The 16,403-nt window shown below is 41.6% G+C and overlaps 2 protein-coding genes across 5 annotated transcripts in view; one reads left to right on the top strand and one right to left on the bottom strand.

Moving 5' to 3' along the window:
* The window catches only part of ZRANB1 (zinc finger, RAN-binding domain containing 1), a 78,196-nt gene extending 70,568 nt beyond the window's left edge, over positions 1–7,628 (top strand). Inside the window, exons 10-11 of the mRNA XM_015422192.1 lie at positions 5,230–5,459; positions 6,289–7,628. Coding sequence (XP_015277678.1) covers positions 5,230–5,459; positions 6,289–6,507 — 449 coding nt within the window. The 3' untranslated portion in view covers positions 6,508–7,628. The remainder of the gene's footprint in view (positions 1–5,229; positions 5,460–6,288) is intronic.
* Positions 7,629–10,809: 3,181 nt separating this feature from the next.
* Positions 10,810–16,403, bottom strand: part of CTBP2 (C-terminal binding protein 2) — a 287,345-nt gene continuing 281,751 nt past the window's right edge. For all 4 annotated transcript variants that reach the window (XM_015422199.1, XM_015422201.1, XM_015422200.1 and 1 more), the window contains one exon: positions 10,810–12,294. In XM_015422199.1, the coding sequence (XP_015277685.1) occupies positions 12,114–12,294 (181 nt within the window). In that variant the 3' untranslated portion in view covers positions 10,810–12,113. The remainder of the gene's footprint in view (positions 12,295–16,403) is intronic.

Below are 16,403 nucleotides of genomic sequence, written 5' to 3'. Positions count from 1 at the left end.
CTTACATATGACTCCTTTGTTTGAGCTGCAATAACAGGGACTGAAGGTTTCCAAGTTATCTTTTTGCTTCAGCTCCTTAACATTTCCTTAACATTTCCATAACTCTGTACATGGTCTGGCTCTTTACAAAGACAACGAGAGAGAGGGAAGGGGGAGATGGGAGAGGGAGGGAGGGGGAGAAGGAGGAAGAGAGAGGGAGAGAGATATTGAATGTTTGGTTTGGGTTGTAATACTTGATGTTTGAGAGAAAATTGCATCACTAGTGGTAATGCAGTACTACCAGTTGGCTTAGTCAGATACATCCACTCACGAGTCGTTTCCTACTGGAGCGCCCCGGAGTGGTGCTCTGGCAGAAACGCACCCAGCCCCCCCCTCGGGGGGATTAAATGCCTGGCTTCCCAGCCCGATCTTCTCCAGGTGCCCCGCAGCTGTGGGGCACTTGGAGAAGATTGGGCAGGGAAGCCAGGCATGTCTCCCCGCCTCCCCTTCCTTCTCCAGCCAGCCCGCCGGGGAGACATGTCCTCCTTTCTCTTTGAGCCTCTCTGCTTTTGCGAGGAGACTCGGGGGGGGGGGATTTAAATGCCTGGCTTCCCAGCCAGCCCAATTGGGCAGGGAAGCCAGGCATGTCTCCCCACCTCCCCTTCCTTCTCCAGCAGCTGGAGAAGGAAGGGGAGGCGGGGAGACATGACCTCCTTTCCCCCTGTGCCTCTCTGCTTTTGTGGAGAGATGGGGGGAATTTAAATGCCTGGCTGGGGAAGCAAAAAAGGGGGGGAGGCATCTTCAAAGCCTCCCCTTCCCTTCCCCAGCCGGCCTGCCAAGGCGGGCTGGGGGGGAAGTGAAGAGAGAAGGGGTTTAAAGTTTAAACCCCTTCTCTCCAGAGTCGTGCCGCAGCGGCAGCACGATCTTTCCATTGTATTCTATGGTGCCATAGAATACAATGGAAAGATTGTGCCACCCCTGTTGCGCGACTCTGAGGAGAAGGGGTTTAAACTTTAAACTCTCTTTGCTTCCCCCCCACCCCGCCTTGGCAGGCCTGCTGGGGAAGGGAAGGGGAGGCTTTTGAAGATGCCTTCCCCCCCTTTTTGCTTCCCCTTTTGACACACTTCCGGTGATGTCAGGGGGCGTGGCATATGCTAATGTGCTCCTGTATCTCTTTTCCTACGAAATGACCCCTGCATCCACTATTAGTTCAGGGGTAAGAATGCCTTTGTTAATAGTTGGTGGACCACTAATGATGTTCTAGCTCCCCTTTTGATGACTGCCGTGGAAATGTATAGACCATCATTTATGAAAAAAGAAAAGTGATGCTACCAGAATGAATAACTTGCTGTTTAAAGCCGGCGTCAGTGCTGTGTGGCATTGTTCCTTTGTGCAACAAGATGCAGCAGAACCATCGAATAATTCGTGGGTCAGATAAATGAGAGAGGGTGCAGCTGCTTCTGGCCACCTATTGCACATCTCATTAGCCCCAAAGGTTAGGGTGCATTGGTTTACATCAAAGCAGTTAATGGTTGATTTACAGAGCCACAAAAAGACACATTTTCTTCATTAATAAATACAGTCCATTATACAGTCTAGGAGCCAAAGCCAAAATCTGTTTTGCACTACAGAATTAAATTTAGAAATAAGGGGGCAATAACATAATTGATTTGTGTTTGTCTTTTTGTCTCTTGTGTGTCTAGAGCTTTCTTGAAATGGCTAACAGTTCATAAGATCAAAACCTAAATATTTTCTTTGTTGGTTTGTAGTCATAAATATTCAGAAGAACTTGGTAACTTGAACATATTGTAGAGCTCACGTGGCTAAAAGGCATAGAATACAAGTAAAAGGTCACCAAGCATGGATAATTGGCTCCTCTGGTGAGATACAGGGTAGTGTCTTATTTGTAGTGATTTGCCAGTCCACAACAATTTGTGTATCTGAAGAAGTGAGCAGTGACTCACGAAAGCTCATACCAGGCCACATATTTTGTTAGTCTTTAAGGTGCTCCTGGGGTCTTGCTCTTTTCTACTGTTACAAACAGACTAACAGGGCGATCCATCTTGAATAATCTGTGCAGTACAAGACTGATTGTGTTGCAGTCTGGCAGAGAGCATACTGTTGCGTTCAAACAGTAGTTCTGAAAAGCTGGGAACCTAGATGCAAAGAGGCATCTGGAGGCACCTTGATTCCCTGCTTGATGAATACAGTGAAAATAGCTGTATGAAGGACATATTTACATGCAAGCAAACCTTATGGCTCAGAGTGGTTGAAAAGAAGAAATCCAGAAATTAGGTTATCATTTGCGCTGTAATAGGAAAGTGGTCATGTACAACGTAGAGTTGCTTTAATCCATTCTTTAGGTGTTGTACAGAAGTCTGTTACCTGCAGCTGGTTCCTGCTTAATTCCCCCCCCCCCCTGTGTGGTTCTCCTCCATTTTATTTTCTTTACAGGGTGCGGCTAAGAGATAGATTTTATGTTTGTTATTAAAATGTATGATATTTCCATTCTGGCTTGACTTGTGCTAGAATGGAGGATTTCATTGGATATCTTTAGATTATTGCTTTTCTAGATAGCCGTAATGCTGTTGAAATTTGAGTGGTATCATGTATAAAAATTGAAAGCTAAATTAAGATCATTGTTTGAAAAGGAGTCAAGGTAAAATGTTAGTCTGTGTCTAATGCCTGGCTGTAGTACAATTATATCAAAATGAAAAATATGAAGTTAGTTCCCTAAGTATGTCTGCCATTCCTGTTTCCTGGGATTGGAGTGGATGTAGTTTTTCAGTGTCAATACAGATTTTGAGTGTAATTTTGTACACGTCAATCTTTATTCTTTAGTTGACAGATACTGCTTTGTAACTATTATGCAAACTGCAAATTCAGCTGCTGCAAGCTATATAAAACGAGGAGGTTTTTAAAAAATCCCCAATTGAGATATTAGTATCTTGTGGTCTTACGACATACATACAGTCAGCGTGGAACACAACACAGGGATCTATAATTCTGAGAATATCAACTACCTTGTTTTCTAAAAGAGTTAATGTCTGTTGGTTTAGGAAAAAGAGAGAAAATACTGTGAGAGGCTGCAGAAGACTTGAATCTTCCAATGGCAATTTGTCCCTTGCTGTCCTCTCTTTGTGTTAGTTGAATTCTGTGGGCTGCATTCATTTATGGGACTGAGCACTAGTACTGAGGCCTAAGCCCGTTGCTGGTGACAGAACTCTGAGCTATGCTATGCAGTGAAGGCTTTAAATAATGAGGGGGAAAGGGTGGAGTTCAAATGGGGTACTAAAACTACACTGCTGATGTAGCTGTTGGGAAGTGGTGTCCTCTGTTCTTCCTGCCCTTAAGGTGAGAAGACTTGGAAAGTCTTAGAGCAGGTTCAGGTGCTTCCAAAGTCTGCTGGGGAAGGTGAACAAAAGAAAGATTGATCACAGAGGCAGCAGCCATTATTTGATACTGCTTGACCCTCCCCCACCGCCGAGAAAACATAGCCGTGCACTGTTGCTTCGTCGTCATGCATTTGCCCCCTTCTTTCAGATGAGAGACGGCATACAGATGTGGCAGCACAGTTATTTCCTGGAAGAGAATTGTGGAAGCTGCATGTATACTATATTTTGGCAGTGGGGATGTGCCTGAATCATAGAAACCATTTATATTCACCAAAGGCAATTAGGAGTGTGCCTGATGACAAGACTAGTATAAATCCCAACTCTGTATGTAGAAACACTCCTTCCAAATATAGCACACATGTGACATGGAGTATAGGCGAGGACAAGACAGAGATGATCGTAAGAGGCCCATTTGGTCTTGATTGTCTTTTGGGAGACATGCTGAAGGTAGCCTCCTGTGGAAATGCATTGGACACAGTTCCTCTGCGAAAGGTTGCTATGCTACATATGCACTTGGATTACTCACTGCTATTTTTAAACTCTCTCAAGGCAGGGCATGTTCCGAGCTTAGTTGTTTTTCAGGAGTCTCTGTCAGGAATTTTTGATGACCCTAGAAGGAGTGGGAGATTGAGTTATATGTAATAAAGCTGTAGGGTATATGTTAAGTGGCACTGGGCTGAACAAGTTTTCATTCAGTTTCCTGGATATATAGGGAGCCTTATATTTTAGTCGTGCTCAAAGCTTTGCCATTTGAAAAAGAATGCATGTAGAGGGGTTTTCTATCTTGCTGATGTCAAAATTGTTAATGAACTCCTGGCACTGACTTTCCTCAGTGCCAACTTCAGCTAGGGAAGTGCATGTTTGTGTTTGCTGTGTCACCAGGGAATACCACTGGGATAAAATTACAACTATACCAGGTATGTCCAACAAGTAGATCACGGTCTACCAGTAGATCGCGGAGGGGTCAGAGGTAGATCACCAGCCCCACTTGGTCTCCTGGTTTGCTGGACAGGTGTCCAGCATGACAGATGAACATCTCCAGGATTCCCTGAGACTGGCCCTCACACAATATTCACCCAACTTCAAAAAGCTGGTGGATGAAATGCAGACTCAGACATCTCACTGATGAGCAAGAGCGAAGTTTTAAAGACTGCGCAAGATCAGCCTGGATCAATACTTGACCTACATTTAACACAAATAACTCTGAATAAAAGTTAAAGAAAGTTATTGAGACAGTTAAAGAAAGTTATAACTCAATAAAAAATGTTGGCAGTTCTTTCTGGATCTTTGCCTCTCTGTTTTGTTTTTGCTTATTTTGCTTACCAGTAAATGACAGAATGGGGCAGGCAGGCGGTAGAACCCAACGTTAGTGGGTTAAAATCTAATTTGAAACTAATTTGAAACTTTATTTTCATGGTGGTAGTTCACCAGCACTTTTGGCTGGAAAAAATAGATCACTACCTGTTCGAAGTTGGACATGCCTGAACTATACCATTAATTCTCTCCCTGAAGATAAGCATTTTAATGCAATGCCAGCTCTTTAAAAGGTATACTAGAGATGTGCCTTATATGATTCTGGAGAGATTGTCTGTTACATCAAAAGCAAGTCGGTTTTGTTACCTTGACGATGAATTAATTTGTGGACTAGAATGCGTTTCTGACTAAGATGTACCTGATCAAGTGGGCTCTAGTCCACAAAATCTTACGCTACAATAAATTTATTAGTTTATAAGATGCCACAATATAGTTTTGTAGTACTGTTCCAGCATGTCTTCAGACATGTATTCTTGCCAGAAATCAATAATATACTGAGCTCTGCTGTCTTTCCTCTTTCCTTATCTTTTTTTTTTTTAAGGTGTATATTTGCCTTTGTTATGGGAACAGAGTTTTTGTTGGAAAAGCCCTATTGCTCTGGGCTACACACGGGGCCACTTCTCTGCTTTGGTTGCCATGGAGAATGATGGCTACGGCAATCGAGGTGCTGGTGCTAACTTGAACACTGATGATGATATCACTATTACTTTTTTACCATTGGTTGACAGTGAAAGGAAGCTGCTGCATATTCACTTCCTGTCTGCTCAAGAGGTAAGAAACATTAAGCTGTTCAGACTGGTTCAAGTAAGTGTCCAAAAAAATTGCATAAGCAGAGAAATGCCTCTAAGGGAGAGCCAGAATTTTTGGCTCCCTTGGGAGAGGATGTATTTTGAAAGCAGGTTTCAGTATCTTCTTTGTCAGGGAAATAGTGTTGTGAGTCAAATTAATATCATTGCCCTTCTTCTCAGCTTTTTAAAAAACAGTTGTTGTATGAACCTTGTGAGGAGAGTCCGCAGAGACTTTCCACGCAGCAGTGTATCAACAGACAACCATGAGTTCCTGGATAGTGTGTTTGGTATGATACAAGCCCTTAAAGTTACTGTAACTGCAATGTAGAAGTTAAGAGGGCTTGCTGAAAGTTACAAGGGCTTTTAATAATAACTAACCATGCCACTGTATCCTCCTTAAAGAAGCTAAAACTAGGGTAGTTGAAACACTAGATTCGAATTAACCTGTTGAGTGCTTGCCTTGTATAGTGAATGAGCATTTTAATCAGCTTCAGTCACGTTTAGAAAACCTGTTGCTCAAACATCTAAACATTTGCAGGGAAAAGATATAATCTTTATATAGTCTGAAAGAATCTGATGTTGTTTACAGTCAGCTAGATTGTTGACATAAGTATCTTTTTAAGTATCTTTTTAAGTTGTTGGTAATAGATGCAACGAACATGAAGTTGAGCAAACTTCAGAGGACGGCGGAAGACTGGAAGGCCTGGCGTGATCTGGTCCATGGGGTCGCAAAGAGTCGGACTCGACTGTGCGACTGAACAACAAAATACAAATTTAACTGTGTCCTAAGTGTGTGTATTCTCTCCTTGAAGATCGGTAACGAGGAACAGCAAGAGAAGCTACTCAGGGAGTGGCTGGACTGTTGTGTGACAGAAGGTGGAGTCCTAGTTGCTATGCAGAAAAGCTCTCGCCGGCGCAACCATCCCCTGGTAACGCAGATGGTAGAGAAGTGGCTTGACCGCTATAGACAAATCCGCCCTTGTACTTCCCTTTCAGATGGAGAGGAAGATGAAGATGATGATGATGAATGAGAAAAATGGAGATTCCCAAATGTGCATATTGTGTGGTGGCACCCCAGACTCTGGGGCATGCTCTAGCAGTTTGTTACATAATTACCCACTTGTAGCAGGAAGCATCCTGAATAGGATTTTTAATCAGAATGGGGCGAATTCAGAAACTCATCTGATGTGTGAAGATGGCTACATTGGTTGGACTACCATTTGTAAAAAACAAAATCCTAATTTTATTACCTAGACAGAAAAGGCATTTTTCTTTCCAATTGTACATCTGTCTATAAATGTACCGCATGTGGTCGTGTAAGAAAGTTGTGTAATAGGAAAAAAAGTATTACCAGCATCTTAAAATTATTGAAGCATTTCTTTTGAGCAAGGGCACTTAAAAAGCACATAGTAGATGGGTATTTGTTCCTTTTAAGACTTACAGTAAAACTTGGTAATTTTGCATCACGTTTTAAGCAGTCTGACATACTTCCTTGAAAGATCATTTTATGTGAAATCTAACAGTTGCCCAGTTTAGATCATGTGGCTTTTTTGGTTGATGCCATATCTCCCGAGTAAGTCAGATGTATGAACAAGTTCATTATTTTATTAAACTTTGAGTTACTGTTGTGCCCATTATAATAAAATGAAATATTAAAGGGGAAAAAAACACCTTTGGAAGGGATGATAAATTTTGATTGAGTGACCCTTTTGTTTTCTGTAAAGGTTTCTCTTGCTGTCTATTAATACTTTGTGTAATTTCTTTTGGGATAGTTTGTTTTCCTTCCTCCCAGCCTACTAGTCAAAGGAGTCTCTGTATTCCAGAAAGCTGTATACTAAACAATTGTGTGGAATTTGCTACATCTAAACTGAACTGAGAATTGCATTTTGTCCCAACCTGGTCTTGCTGTGAGTTGTTCAATAGAAATTACTATTTTATCAAGCCTTTCCCCCCTGCAAGTTAAAATTGTCTCCAATGAGGAACACTCCTTGGTCATTAAAATCGAGTGAGAAAGCACTTTGGCAGTTTTCCTTAAAAGCCTTCACTCTAAAATTGTTTTAAAGTACTGTATATTATCTTTTCTTGGTATGTAAACTTTTGGCATTTTTTTGCATGTTGATTGATTGTGGCCACATTTGAGTATGTATGTTTCCTAAAAGTATAAGTTCAGAATATATCTTCCAGTAGAAAAATCTTTTATTATACTTGATGATAACTTTAGCCATGCTATCTTAAATGGATATAGCCTATCCAGAACCTCACTTTAAAAACACTAAAGGCAGAATAGTTTTGTATGTTAAAAACAGTTCTTGATAAGCACTTTTTGAAGATTAATGATGGTGGAAAAGATGACAGGGAACCTTTTGCAGTAGATTTCCTTGTTTAATAAGAATTTGGAAAGAAGCCCTACGCAATATTTTTACATAGTTCTTAAAAAAATTATGGCTCCATGAACCCTTCAGAATTTGCTGCTTTTAAATATTGTGGCTCAGATGGTGTTGAAAATCTTCAGAAGAAATCTTGGCAATAAACCTACATTAAAAAATTTCAATCCATGACACTAAAGAAATTAATACTACTCACCTCTGACACAGAAATGTGAAATGTATATTTTTGTTTATAGTTTTTCTGATGTATTCAGTGATTATTAGGCAAAAGGATGCATGTTTGCGTTTTTGATCAAACACATTTCCTAAGCAGTTGGAACGATAGAATTTCTCTTTTAAAGCAGGTTCTGCTTTAATGTACAATTCCAATTTAAGTTTTTCCAAATACAATCATAAGGCAAGTTAATACCTTGTTTACAGGCTTTTAATGCCTATTTTACAATGAAATGCCCATATCTCTGGACAAGCGGTTATTTGAAATGATGTTTAAGTTACACCCTTACTTGTGAGTTGCTATGTTAATGGCTGGTGGCTTTCCCCTGGGAGCTGCGGCTGTCTTAAATGACCTTTATTAGCATCCCCCCCAAGAGGGAAAATATCTAAGTCGCTACCCACAGTGCCTGATCTTTCTACATCCTTCTTGGTTGAGTGCATTTGGCTGCTGGTTGCCGATGGGAATAAAATGAAAACTGTGATTTTTTAAACTGTCTTATATCCCTCATGCTATACAGGTAGCAACACCCAAACTTCTTGTAATGTAGTCTCAACGCATCCACATAATACATAGAGACTAGTACTTTGATAGGCCATAAGACCAGTAGTTGTTACTCAGCTTCTATTCTGCTGCAAGTAGCGGCTGGCCTTGACTATTGACTGAAACAATGCATGGTTAAGGCTTTATTTAAGCATTTATTCAAATCTGCAAATTGATTTTATTGCACCATCTCATCAAGGTGAAAAGGCAAATTACAGAAATCTGTGAGTTTTCAACAGTATTGTTTGTGGTGTTACCTTAGATCACATTAAAAATCCATTCATTTATACTGATACTGACTTTTTGAGCCGTACTAGATATATTCCCCACCCCTCCACCCTGCTTGAAGTACCTGTATGATTTTATCTTTTTTCCACTTGAACTCTTTTGTTACCTATTTTGGCTTCAGAGCCCGCCAACCCTCTTCTCTTTAAAACACTCCCACTAAATCGATGCTAATAAAGAAGAGTAATGGTGAATAGCATGAAATGCCTTCCCCTTCTCTTCACCCCCACTTTTCTATCCTAAAATTATTTTTGGATGCTTTGTTGTACTACAGCTTTCTAAATTAGTTCAGTGTTTTGTAAACTCTTCAATGATACATCTTCTTTATTTGGTGGTTTATCCTACTTATTGTACTAAGATGGCTTCCAGTGATAGCGGTTATGCTTAAATTTTACTTGAAACCTTTTCCTCAAGGGGAAAAAGTGGTTTAGTTTTAAATGAGAAGTTTTCTTCAAGCTTGCACCTGGAAGTAGTAGGATGTTAACTTCCCATCAAGTAAATTTTTGTGCCAGAGGTTTCTAGCATATATCCTGGTTGTAGAAGAGTGTGCCACAAGTTGGACTGTCTTCTTAAAAGTGTCCATTTTTTACCAATGTTAACACCACCACTCTGGAATGCCACTGCTCCATTTAAAAGCAAAGTTTCAACAAACAGCAGCTTCTAAAAAATCACTAATGCCGGTGTAAATGTTCTGTTATTTCACCTTCATTTGTGTGGCTTCCTCAATGTTCTCTGTAACTCACCCATGTTCCTTCTCCTGGTTGCTCTATACTGGTGTCTATGGTAAGTTATTCATAATTGCAGTGTTAGATCATTGCCACCGCTATGAAGTTGACTCCCTTGAACATGTTCAAAGCTGGTAATGTGCTTTTCCATTAACTTAAAACAAATACAAGTTTTGTAACAATGGTTTGCTTTCTATTTCTGTCTCAGTACACTCCCCCTATTTTACTTCATGTAGTCACTACTGCATAGCGAAGTCATTTTAAGAGAGTGGGAAAGACCAAAGTGGTCTTTGGTGAGACCGTGGTTTGAACTGGAAATAATGCAGAAATTGTATTACTATCCCCCTGTGCATGGAACACTTCCTAATGCAGTTACAAGTGTGTCTTTACGGCAACTAGTATTTACCCCACTGGCCTTGTGTAGCTGAAGTCAGACATGAATTAGGGCCTTCCTTGACAATGTGCACTTCTACAGCAGCTCTCACTGGTATTAACACATGCTGCCAGCTCAAACAGGTAACAGCTGTTGACTAAGGCAGTGATTTCTAACCATCCTCATGTGGCACCCTGGAACAATTTGCACTGCGGGTATGATTCCTACCAGTTGTGAGCAGTCTGGGAAATGTTTTCCCTAGTGCAGGTTCCTTGACTTGCAAACTTGGTCAAGTATCATGTGGCCTCCTCCTGTGGCTTGAAAATCAGTGTGCTCATAACCTCCTCTTGCTTTTTTAAGCAGGCTCTTTCTTGTAAGAAGTGGAGTCCTACGAGCAAATGAATTTGAGATTCTTCTTTACCTTCTGCTGAAGGCTAGATGGCAGAGGATGAGCTTTGAAGCCAATCTCTCTTACTGTCTGAATCCTGGCTGTTAAGTCATGTCTGAACAAGCCCCTAGGTGGCAGTGTATATTGTGAGACTTCTAACCGGTTTCAGGGGGACTGCCTATTTTCACTGCTCTCAATGACATGACAGCACTTTGGCATGAATTTTAATTTTTGTTTGGTTTTTATAGCTTCTTACCAAGCTTGCTTGGTCTATTTGGAGCTCAAGATTGTGTAATAACAGTAATGATTACATTTTGGAAGTCTAAGACTAGTGGTGGACAATCGCCTTGTTTCACGGAGATCTCAGGAAGATAATGCTGCATTGATCACTCACACGAATTGACCACAGGAGGGTCAAGGACATTGAGAGCCAGGTCCAGCTCAAATTATAGAAACTGTCACTTTTTATTGAAAACTGCACTGAACGCTATATGTCCACCTTTACAATAAACAAATACAGTAACGGTAACACACTAAAACAAAACATATTTCTGGTAGCCATTGGTTCTGGTTTTTTTTTTCTGTTTGGGACAGCTTTTAAAACTTTTATCACAGAAACAGGAATGTACCCATACAAAGGCTCAGAATAGGCCATCTTTTTCCAACAAAAAGGCGATGATTCACAAAAGACTATGAATATAACATGTAACTAGTTGATACAAATCTAATAGGATTTGTTAAAATCAGTCACATCTAATAACACATTTTGAAGTGTTCTTGTATAAAATATCACATGAAGAAAAGAAGACTTCAATGTCTAAAAAAGTGGGTTTTGTTCATACAGTCTTGACAAGTTACCATAAAAAGTGTTTTGTTTTTTTTCCTGAGACATAAGGAAATGCAACATTATTCTTGAACCCTTTCCAGCTCAAGACTTTTTCACTCAATAAAATAGCTGTGGCTTTAAAACTGAGAAAAATATATCTGAGTATAAATGTGAGACTTAACACTTTCATTTTTGCATCATCGGCACGTGTTATTGAATGTACAGCTACTTTATTAAGTGTATCTTGCAGAAGAAGCGTCCGCTCCTGTGGTGAAAAGGCAGCTAGTTCAATGCAAGCCTTCCCCCCCTTGCTCCTACCAGGATTCCTGACCTGCACAACTAGTCACCTTTGAGTAGCATCCCTCCAATACATTAGTGGCCATATGCAGCTGCAGTGAGCAAAAACTGTCTCCCCATCTCTGGGTTAACGTTCCTCAGGCTGTACAAGGAGGAGCCAGGCAAGTGAGGAAGGAAAGGGCTGAAGTCACATCTTGGTTTCCTCTTTATATCATTTAAGCTTTGTTAGGACTGTTGGACATGTTTTTAAGCAGCAGGTTACCTGCTATTTCCCCAAAAGGGAAGAAATACATACTATTTTGTGATTGATGTAAAGATGAAGGAAACTTAAACACACAATAACAGAAGCTGATCAGTAATGTATCATCACATCCTAGTTTTCAGTGCTTCAGTAAGCAGGTGACTTCTGGGATCCCCCTCCCTCCCCCAAGTCTCGACTCCTATATCTTTTTTTTTTCTCTTGTAGTTAACACTGGAACATCATGATGCATTAGTCCAAAATCAACCATTTCAATTTTTTAAAATCAAATTCCTGTCAGTTTGTGTATAATTTTCTTTTCCAATGTCTCTTGGTCCCAAATTGGAGTGCTTAAAATGATCTGCTATTGCTCATTGGGATGTTCCCTGTTGTCCCCATGTTTTGAGGGCTGATTAGGAGATGGAGCTTGGGACGGATGTGCCACGGTTGGAAGATTGTGGGTAACAGGAATCCCTCCAGGAATGATACCTTCCATAGCTGCTGGAATCCCACCTGGTGTAACGCTCACCATGCCTGGTGGATATCTAGGAAAAGATTGATTTCTAAGTTACAAGACAGCAATGTGCAAACATGCTCTAGAGAGAGAGGCTTTGAGTGGAAGTACAACAGAAACCCAGCTTACTCCTCAGAAGTTCCATTCTTTCTTTACCAAACAAACAGTTCTAAGATTGTGCTTTCTGTTTCTTGCTATAGCCTTATTGCAAAAATCCGCCTGTAAACTCTTTCAAGCTTATTGGAAACTAGTAATAATCTGATTTATGTCAACACACTTTTAACAGAGAGATTTCTGCCCGTTCAGTGTTTTGTTTTTCACACTACTTTATCCACACCATTACAACACCTGCAACTGTTTTCTATCAGCCTTCAAACAGCTGCAGAATGCAGATTCCCCTATTTAAAGGGGAGTAGACAGCCATAAAATTACAAATCAAGCTCTAATTGATAAATATCTGGAGAGAAAATATGACAGACTCCTGTCCAGTTAATTCATACTCCATAAAGGCAACTGAAACACTTGAGTGATGAGGCACTTCTTCCCACAAACTCCTTAAAATAACATGTACCAGTAGATTTGAGCATGGATCACAGAGTTTCTGAACATAAAAGTTTAATGAATTTGACAATGTTTTAGTTTAAGTAGCTCGATGTAGTAGCTCATCGTTAAACCTAAAAAAGGGCATTTTTTAAATTTTCTGCAACTTGATATGCAGTACATGGCTGGAAGACACAACTAAAGCAGGCCTGGCCTCCTCCTCCATATCACTGATATTGCACTGCTGTCGCTTGAGCCTAAGGGCTGGCTTGGAAGAATCACAAAATTAGTCCTGTGAAATCAAGAGGTCTTTCTTTATGCTCATTTTTCCTCTCAGGCTGGCTATCCTTCCACATGACAAGTTGCTTTTGAAACTGAGGGGACTTTGGAAAAAATGACATGGGTCTGAAGGCACCTTTTACAGAAAACACCTTAGTCAAATTTGGGGGGGAGGGGGGGTAGAGATATCAAAATCTTCACCATTGTTTTTGCACAGTTCAGTCATATACAAAATTGGGTTTTTAAAAGGCAGGTTAGGATTATTCCCCTTTTACAAGGTGTGGGAACAGTATTGTTATTGTTGTGGAAATAAATACAACAGACTCAAGAAAGAGGCTCTGGGAGAGTGCCCTGGCCTTGGGCACTCAGCATCAGTTTGCTCTGGCGACCTCAATAAGGTATAATGACACAGAGTCCACCATTTTTTCCAGAGAAACTGATCTGTGCTACCTGATGAGGAGTTGTAATTTTGAGTGCTCTCCACCCCTCACCTGGAGATTGGCAACCATGGTTCCCTAGGAGGGGATGGCTGATTTGGAGGGCAGACTGGTCTGGCAGGTGGAGTCTATGGCACTGTACCTGTCTGAGGTCTCACCCCTCAAACCACACCCTCTCCAGGCTCCACCCATCAAGTCTCCAGGAATTTCCCAACCTGGAGTTGACAACTCTATCTCCTTCCCAGCCAAGTATCAACCTGCCATTATCTGCCCCTCACTCTTCAGCTTTCTGTCTACCCCACACACCTGCAGCCTCTACTGTGCTCTGAAGCACTGACTGCTATGCCTAGGGTAGCCAACCTCCAGGTGGAGACTGAAGATCACCAGGTATCATAGATTCTACCATAATATTTCCAGAAATTTCCCTACCTGGAGCTGGCAACCCTAGTCAGGACTGGCCCCAATAAGTTTTCTCCCAAAGGCCAAAATAGGTATGGAAATGGTCTTTTAGTGACAAAACCAAGCTTGGTTGCCTAGTGACAGGCACTGAGGGGAAAATAGGGTTGTCAGCTCTGAGTAGGGAAATACTTGCAGAGTTGGGGGGTGGATCCTGTGGAAGGCAGTGTTTGGGGAGGGGAAGGACTCAGCAGGGTATAATGCCGTAGGGGAAGAAAAACTGATCTCTGCCTGGCAGACCCTGCTCTGAAACAGTAACTGCTACACCTAGGGTAGCCAACCTCCAGGTGGAGCCTGAAGATCACCGGGTATCACAACTGAACTCCAGACAATAGATCTCCCCCTGCCCTGAGAAAATAACTGCTTTAGAGGGTGGGCTCTACAGCATTCTGTTAATCTGAGGCCTCTCCCATCCCCAAACTCTGGCTTCTTTAGACACAGAATATCCAGGAATTTCCCAACCTTGAGCTGGCAACCCTAGTCAGGATTGGCCCCAATGAGTTCCTCACAAAGGCCTGGAAGGGGTTTTCTTCCTTGTCTTTTTACTGACAGAACCAAGCTTGGTTGCCTACCAACAGCCACTGAGGGAAAAGTTAGTTCCACAGAGGAGCCAAGCAGCAGAAGTGTCTTCGTCAGGCAAGACAGCCGTTTGCCAGTTATTCGGACAGGGAACAGTGGCTGAAGTGGGACTGAATGGGGAAGTGGAGCAGACCCAGCCCCCAGCCAATAGAACACAAGTAGTCTTGATTGGTGGCGGCGGAGCCAATGGCTGATGGAGCACATTGCATAGCCAATGGGAGAGCTGGAAAGTGCCACCCCACTACTCAATTATATACAAGGAGAGATTTTTTAATTTTATTATTATTATCATCATCATTATTATCATCATCATCATTATTATTATCATTATTATTATATTTTTATGCTGCCTTTCCACCTGATCAGGGTGTACAAGATGGTGAACATAAAAAACATTTGAGCAGTTAAAATTATAAAGTAATTCAATTAAAAACACAAACACCTCCAGAAGGAGAACCAGTAACCCTAATTGGAGATATGCCAGATGAAACAAAAAAAAATTCACCTACTGGGACCAATAGAGGGAAACAGACAAATCTCCCTGGGGAGAGAGTTCGAAACTTTTGGTGCCATGACCGAGAAGGTCCTTTCTCAAGCTGCCACCCATCTAGCTACAGATGGTGGGGGCAGCCAAAGCAGGGCCTCTGAAGATGACAGGAGTATATGGGTAGGTTCATATCGGAGGAGGCTTAAGAGTCAATACCAGCACCTTGAACTGAGCCTGGAAGCCAATGCAGATGGAACAAGACTGGGTGGCTTAAGGAGGAGGCTTAAGAGTCAATACCAGCACCTTGAACTGAGCCTGGAAGTCAATGCAGATGGAACAAGACTGGGTGATATTGTCCCTACGACTCACTCCAGTCAACACTCTGGTTGCAGCATTCTGTACCAACTACAGCTTTTGGACAGTCTTCAAAGGGCAGGTTGCTCAATGGCAGCTTTGATATTACTTTCAACTCTTGTTTCAGAGACAAGCTGCCTAATTTACACACAATGCCTCCTAGTGGGAAAGTTCCTTTGGTTCCAAGCAAATAAAGCAAAAAATTCTACCAATTCATGTCACTACTGCAATGAAAATAAATGGAATCACAATTAATGCCTGCTGTTCATTTGTTGTGCTGAATTTAATTTCATTGGTGCCTGGTGGTCTGTTGTAGCGAGCTCAAGAGAATGGGGAGAGGAGTATCAGGAGAGATGGAACTGACAGACATTTTCCATTCATTAATCAAACAGTTTGTTCACAGGTTTTCATAGACACAGTTGGGGGGAGGGGGATCCTGTCATCCTCCAAGGAGTATTCCTCCAACTAAAGTGGTGCCTTCTCCAATGGAACAGCCACCTAAGTTGGAGGAAGTTTCCTTTAGGCAGAAGGAAGGTGTGGTAGGATCCACCCCAGTGTTCCAGCAACCACACTGCTGGCTCAAATATAGACTCCTGCTTATTGCAACGTACAAGTCTCCTGTAATTATTGCTGGCTCAGTGACTTGGGAAGGAAATTCTTTATTCTAAACAAAGTGGTGATCCAGTTGTAAGGTTCACCCTTCTATTCTAGTTCCTTTTAGTGGTTGTACTAGGTTAGGCTGTCCTGGGCGAAACTGCAGAGAGACAAATGTTTTGCTGCACCTCTTGGATATCAGTCAGCATCTTCTCAATAATGTGTGGATTCCAAACAGCAATACAAAGACTACTGAAGAAAAAGGATAGCCAGGGAGACGTCTCAAATGAACCACAGCCTGTCAAAACTGTGGTTTTGTCAAATGTAAGTCTCTGCCTGTTCTGCCATGCTACATTATTGGGGCACTTATCAACTCTCTATGCCTATTCTGTAACCCAATGCACTCTTTAAGGG

The sequence above is a fragment of the Gekko japonicus genome, unplaced genomic scaffold, assembly GCF_001447785.1.
Source record: "Gekko japonicus isolate JY-2015 unplaced genomic scaffold, Gekko_japonicus_V1.1 scaffold415, whole genome shotgun sequence".
Taxonomy (NCBI): Eukaryota; Metazoa; Chordata; class Lepidosauria; order Squamata; family Gekkonidae; genus Gekko; species Gekko japonicus.
The sequence above is the reverse complement of the archived record's forward strand: the minus strand, read 5'-3'. Positions and strand labels throughout refer to the sequence as shown.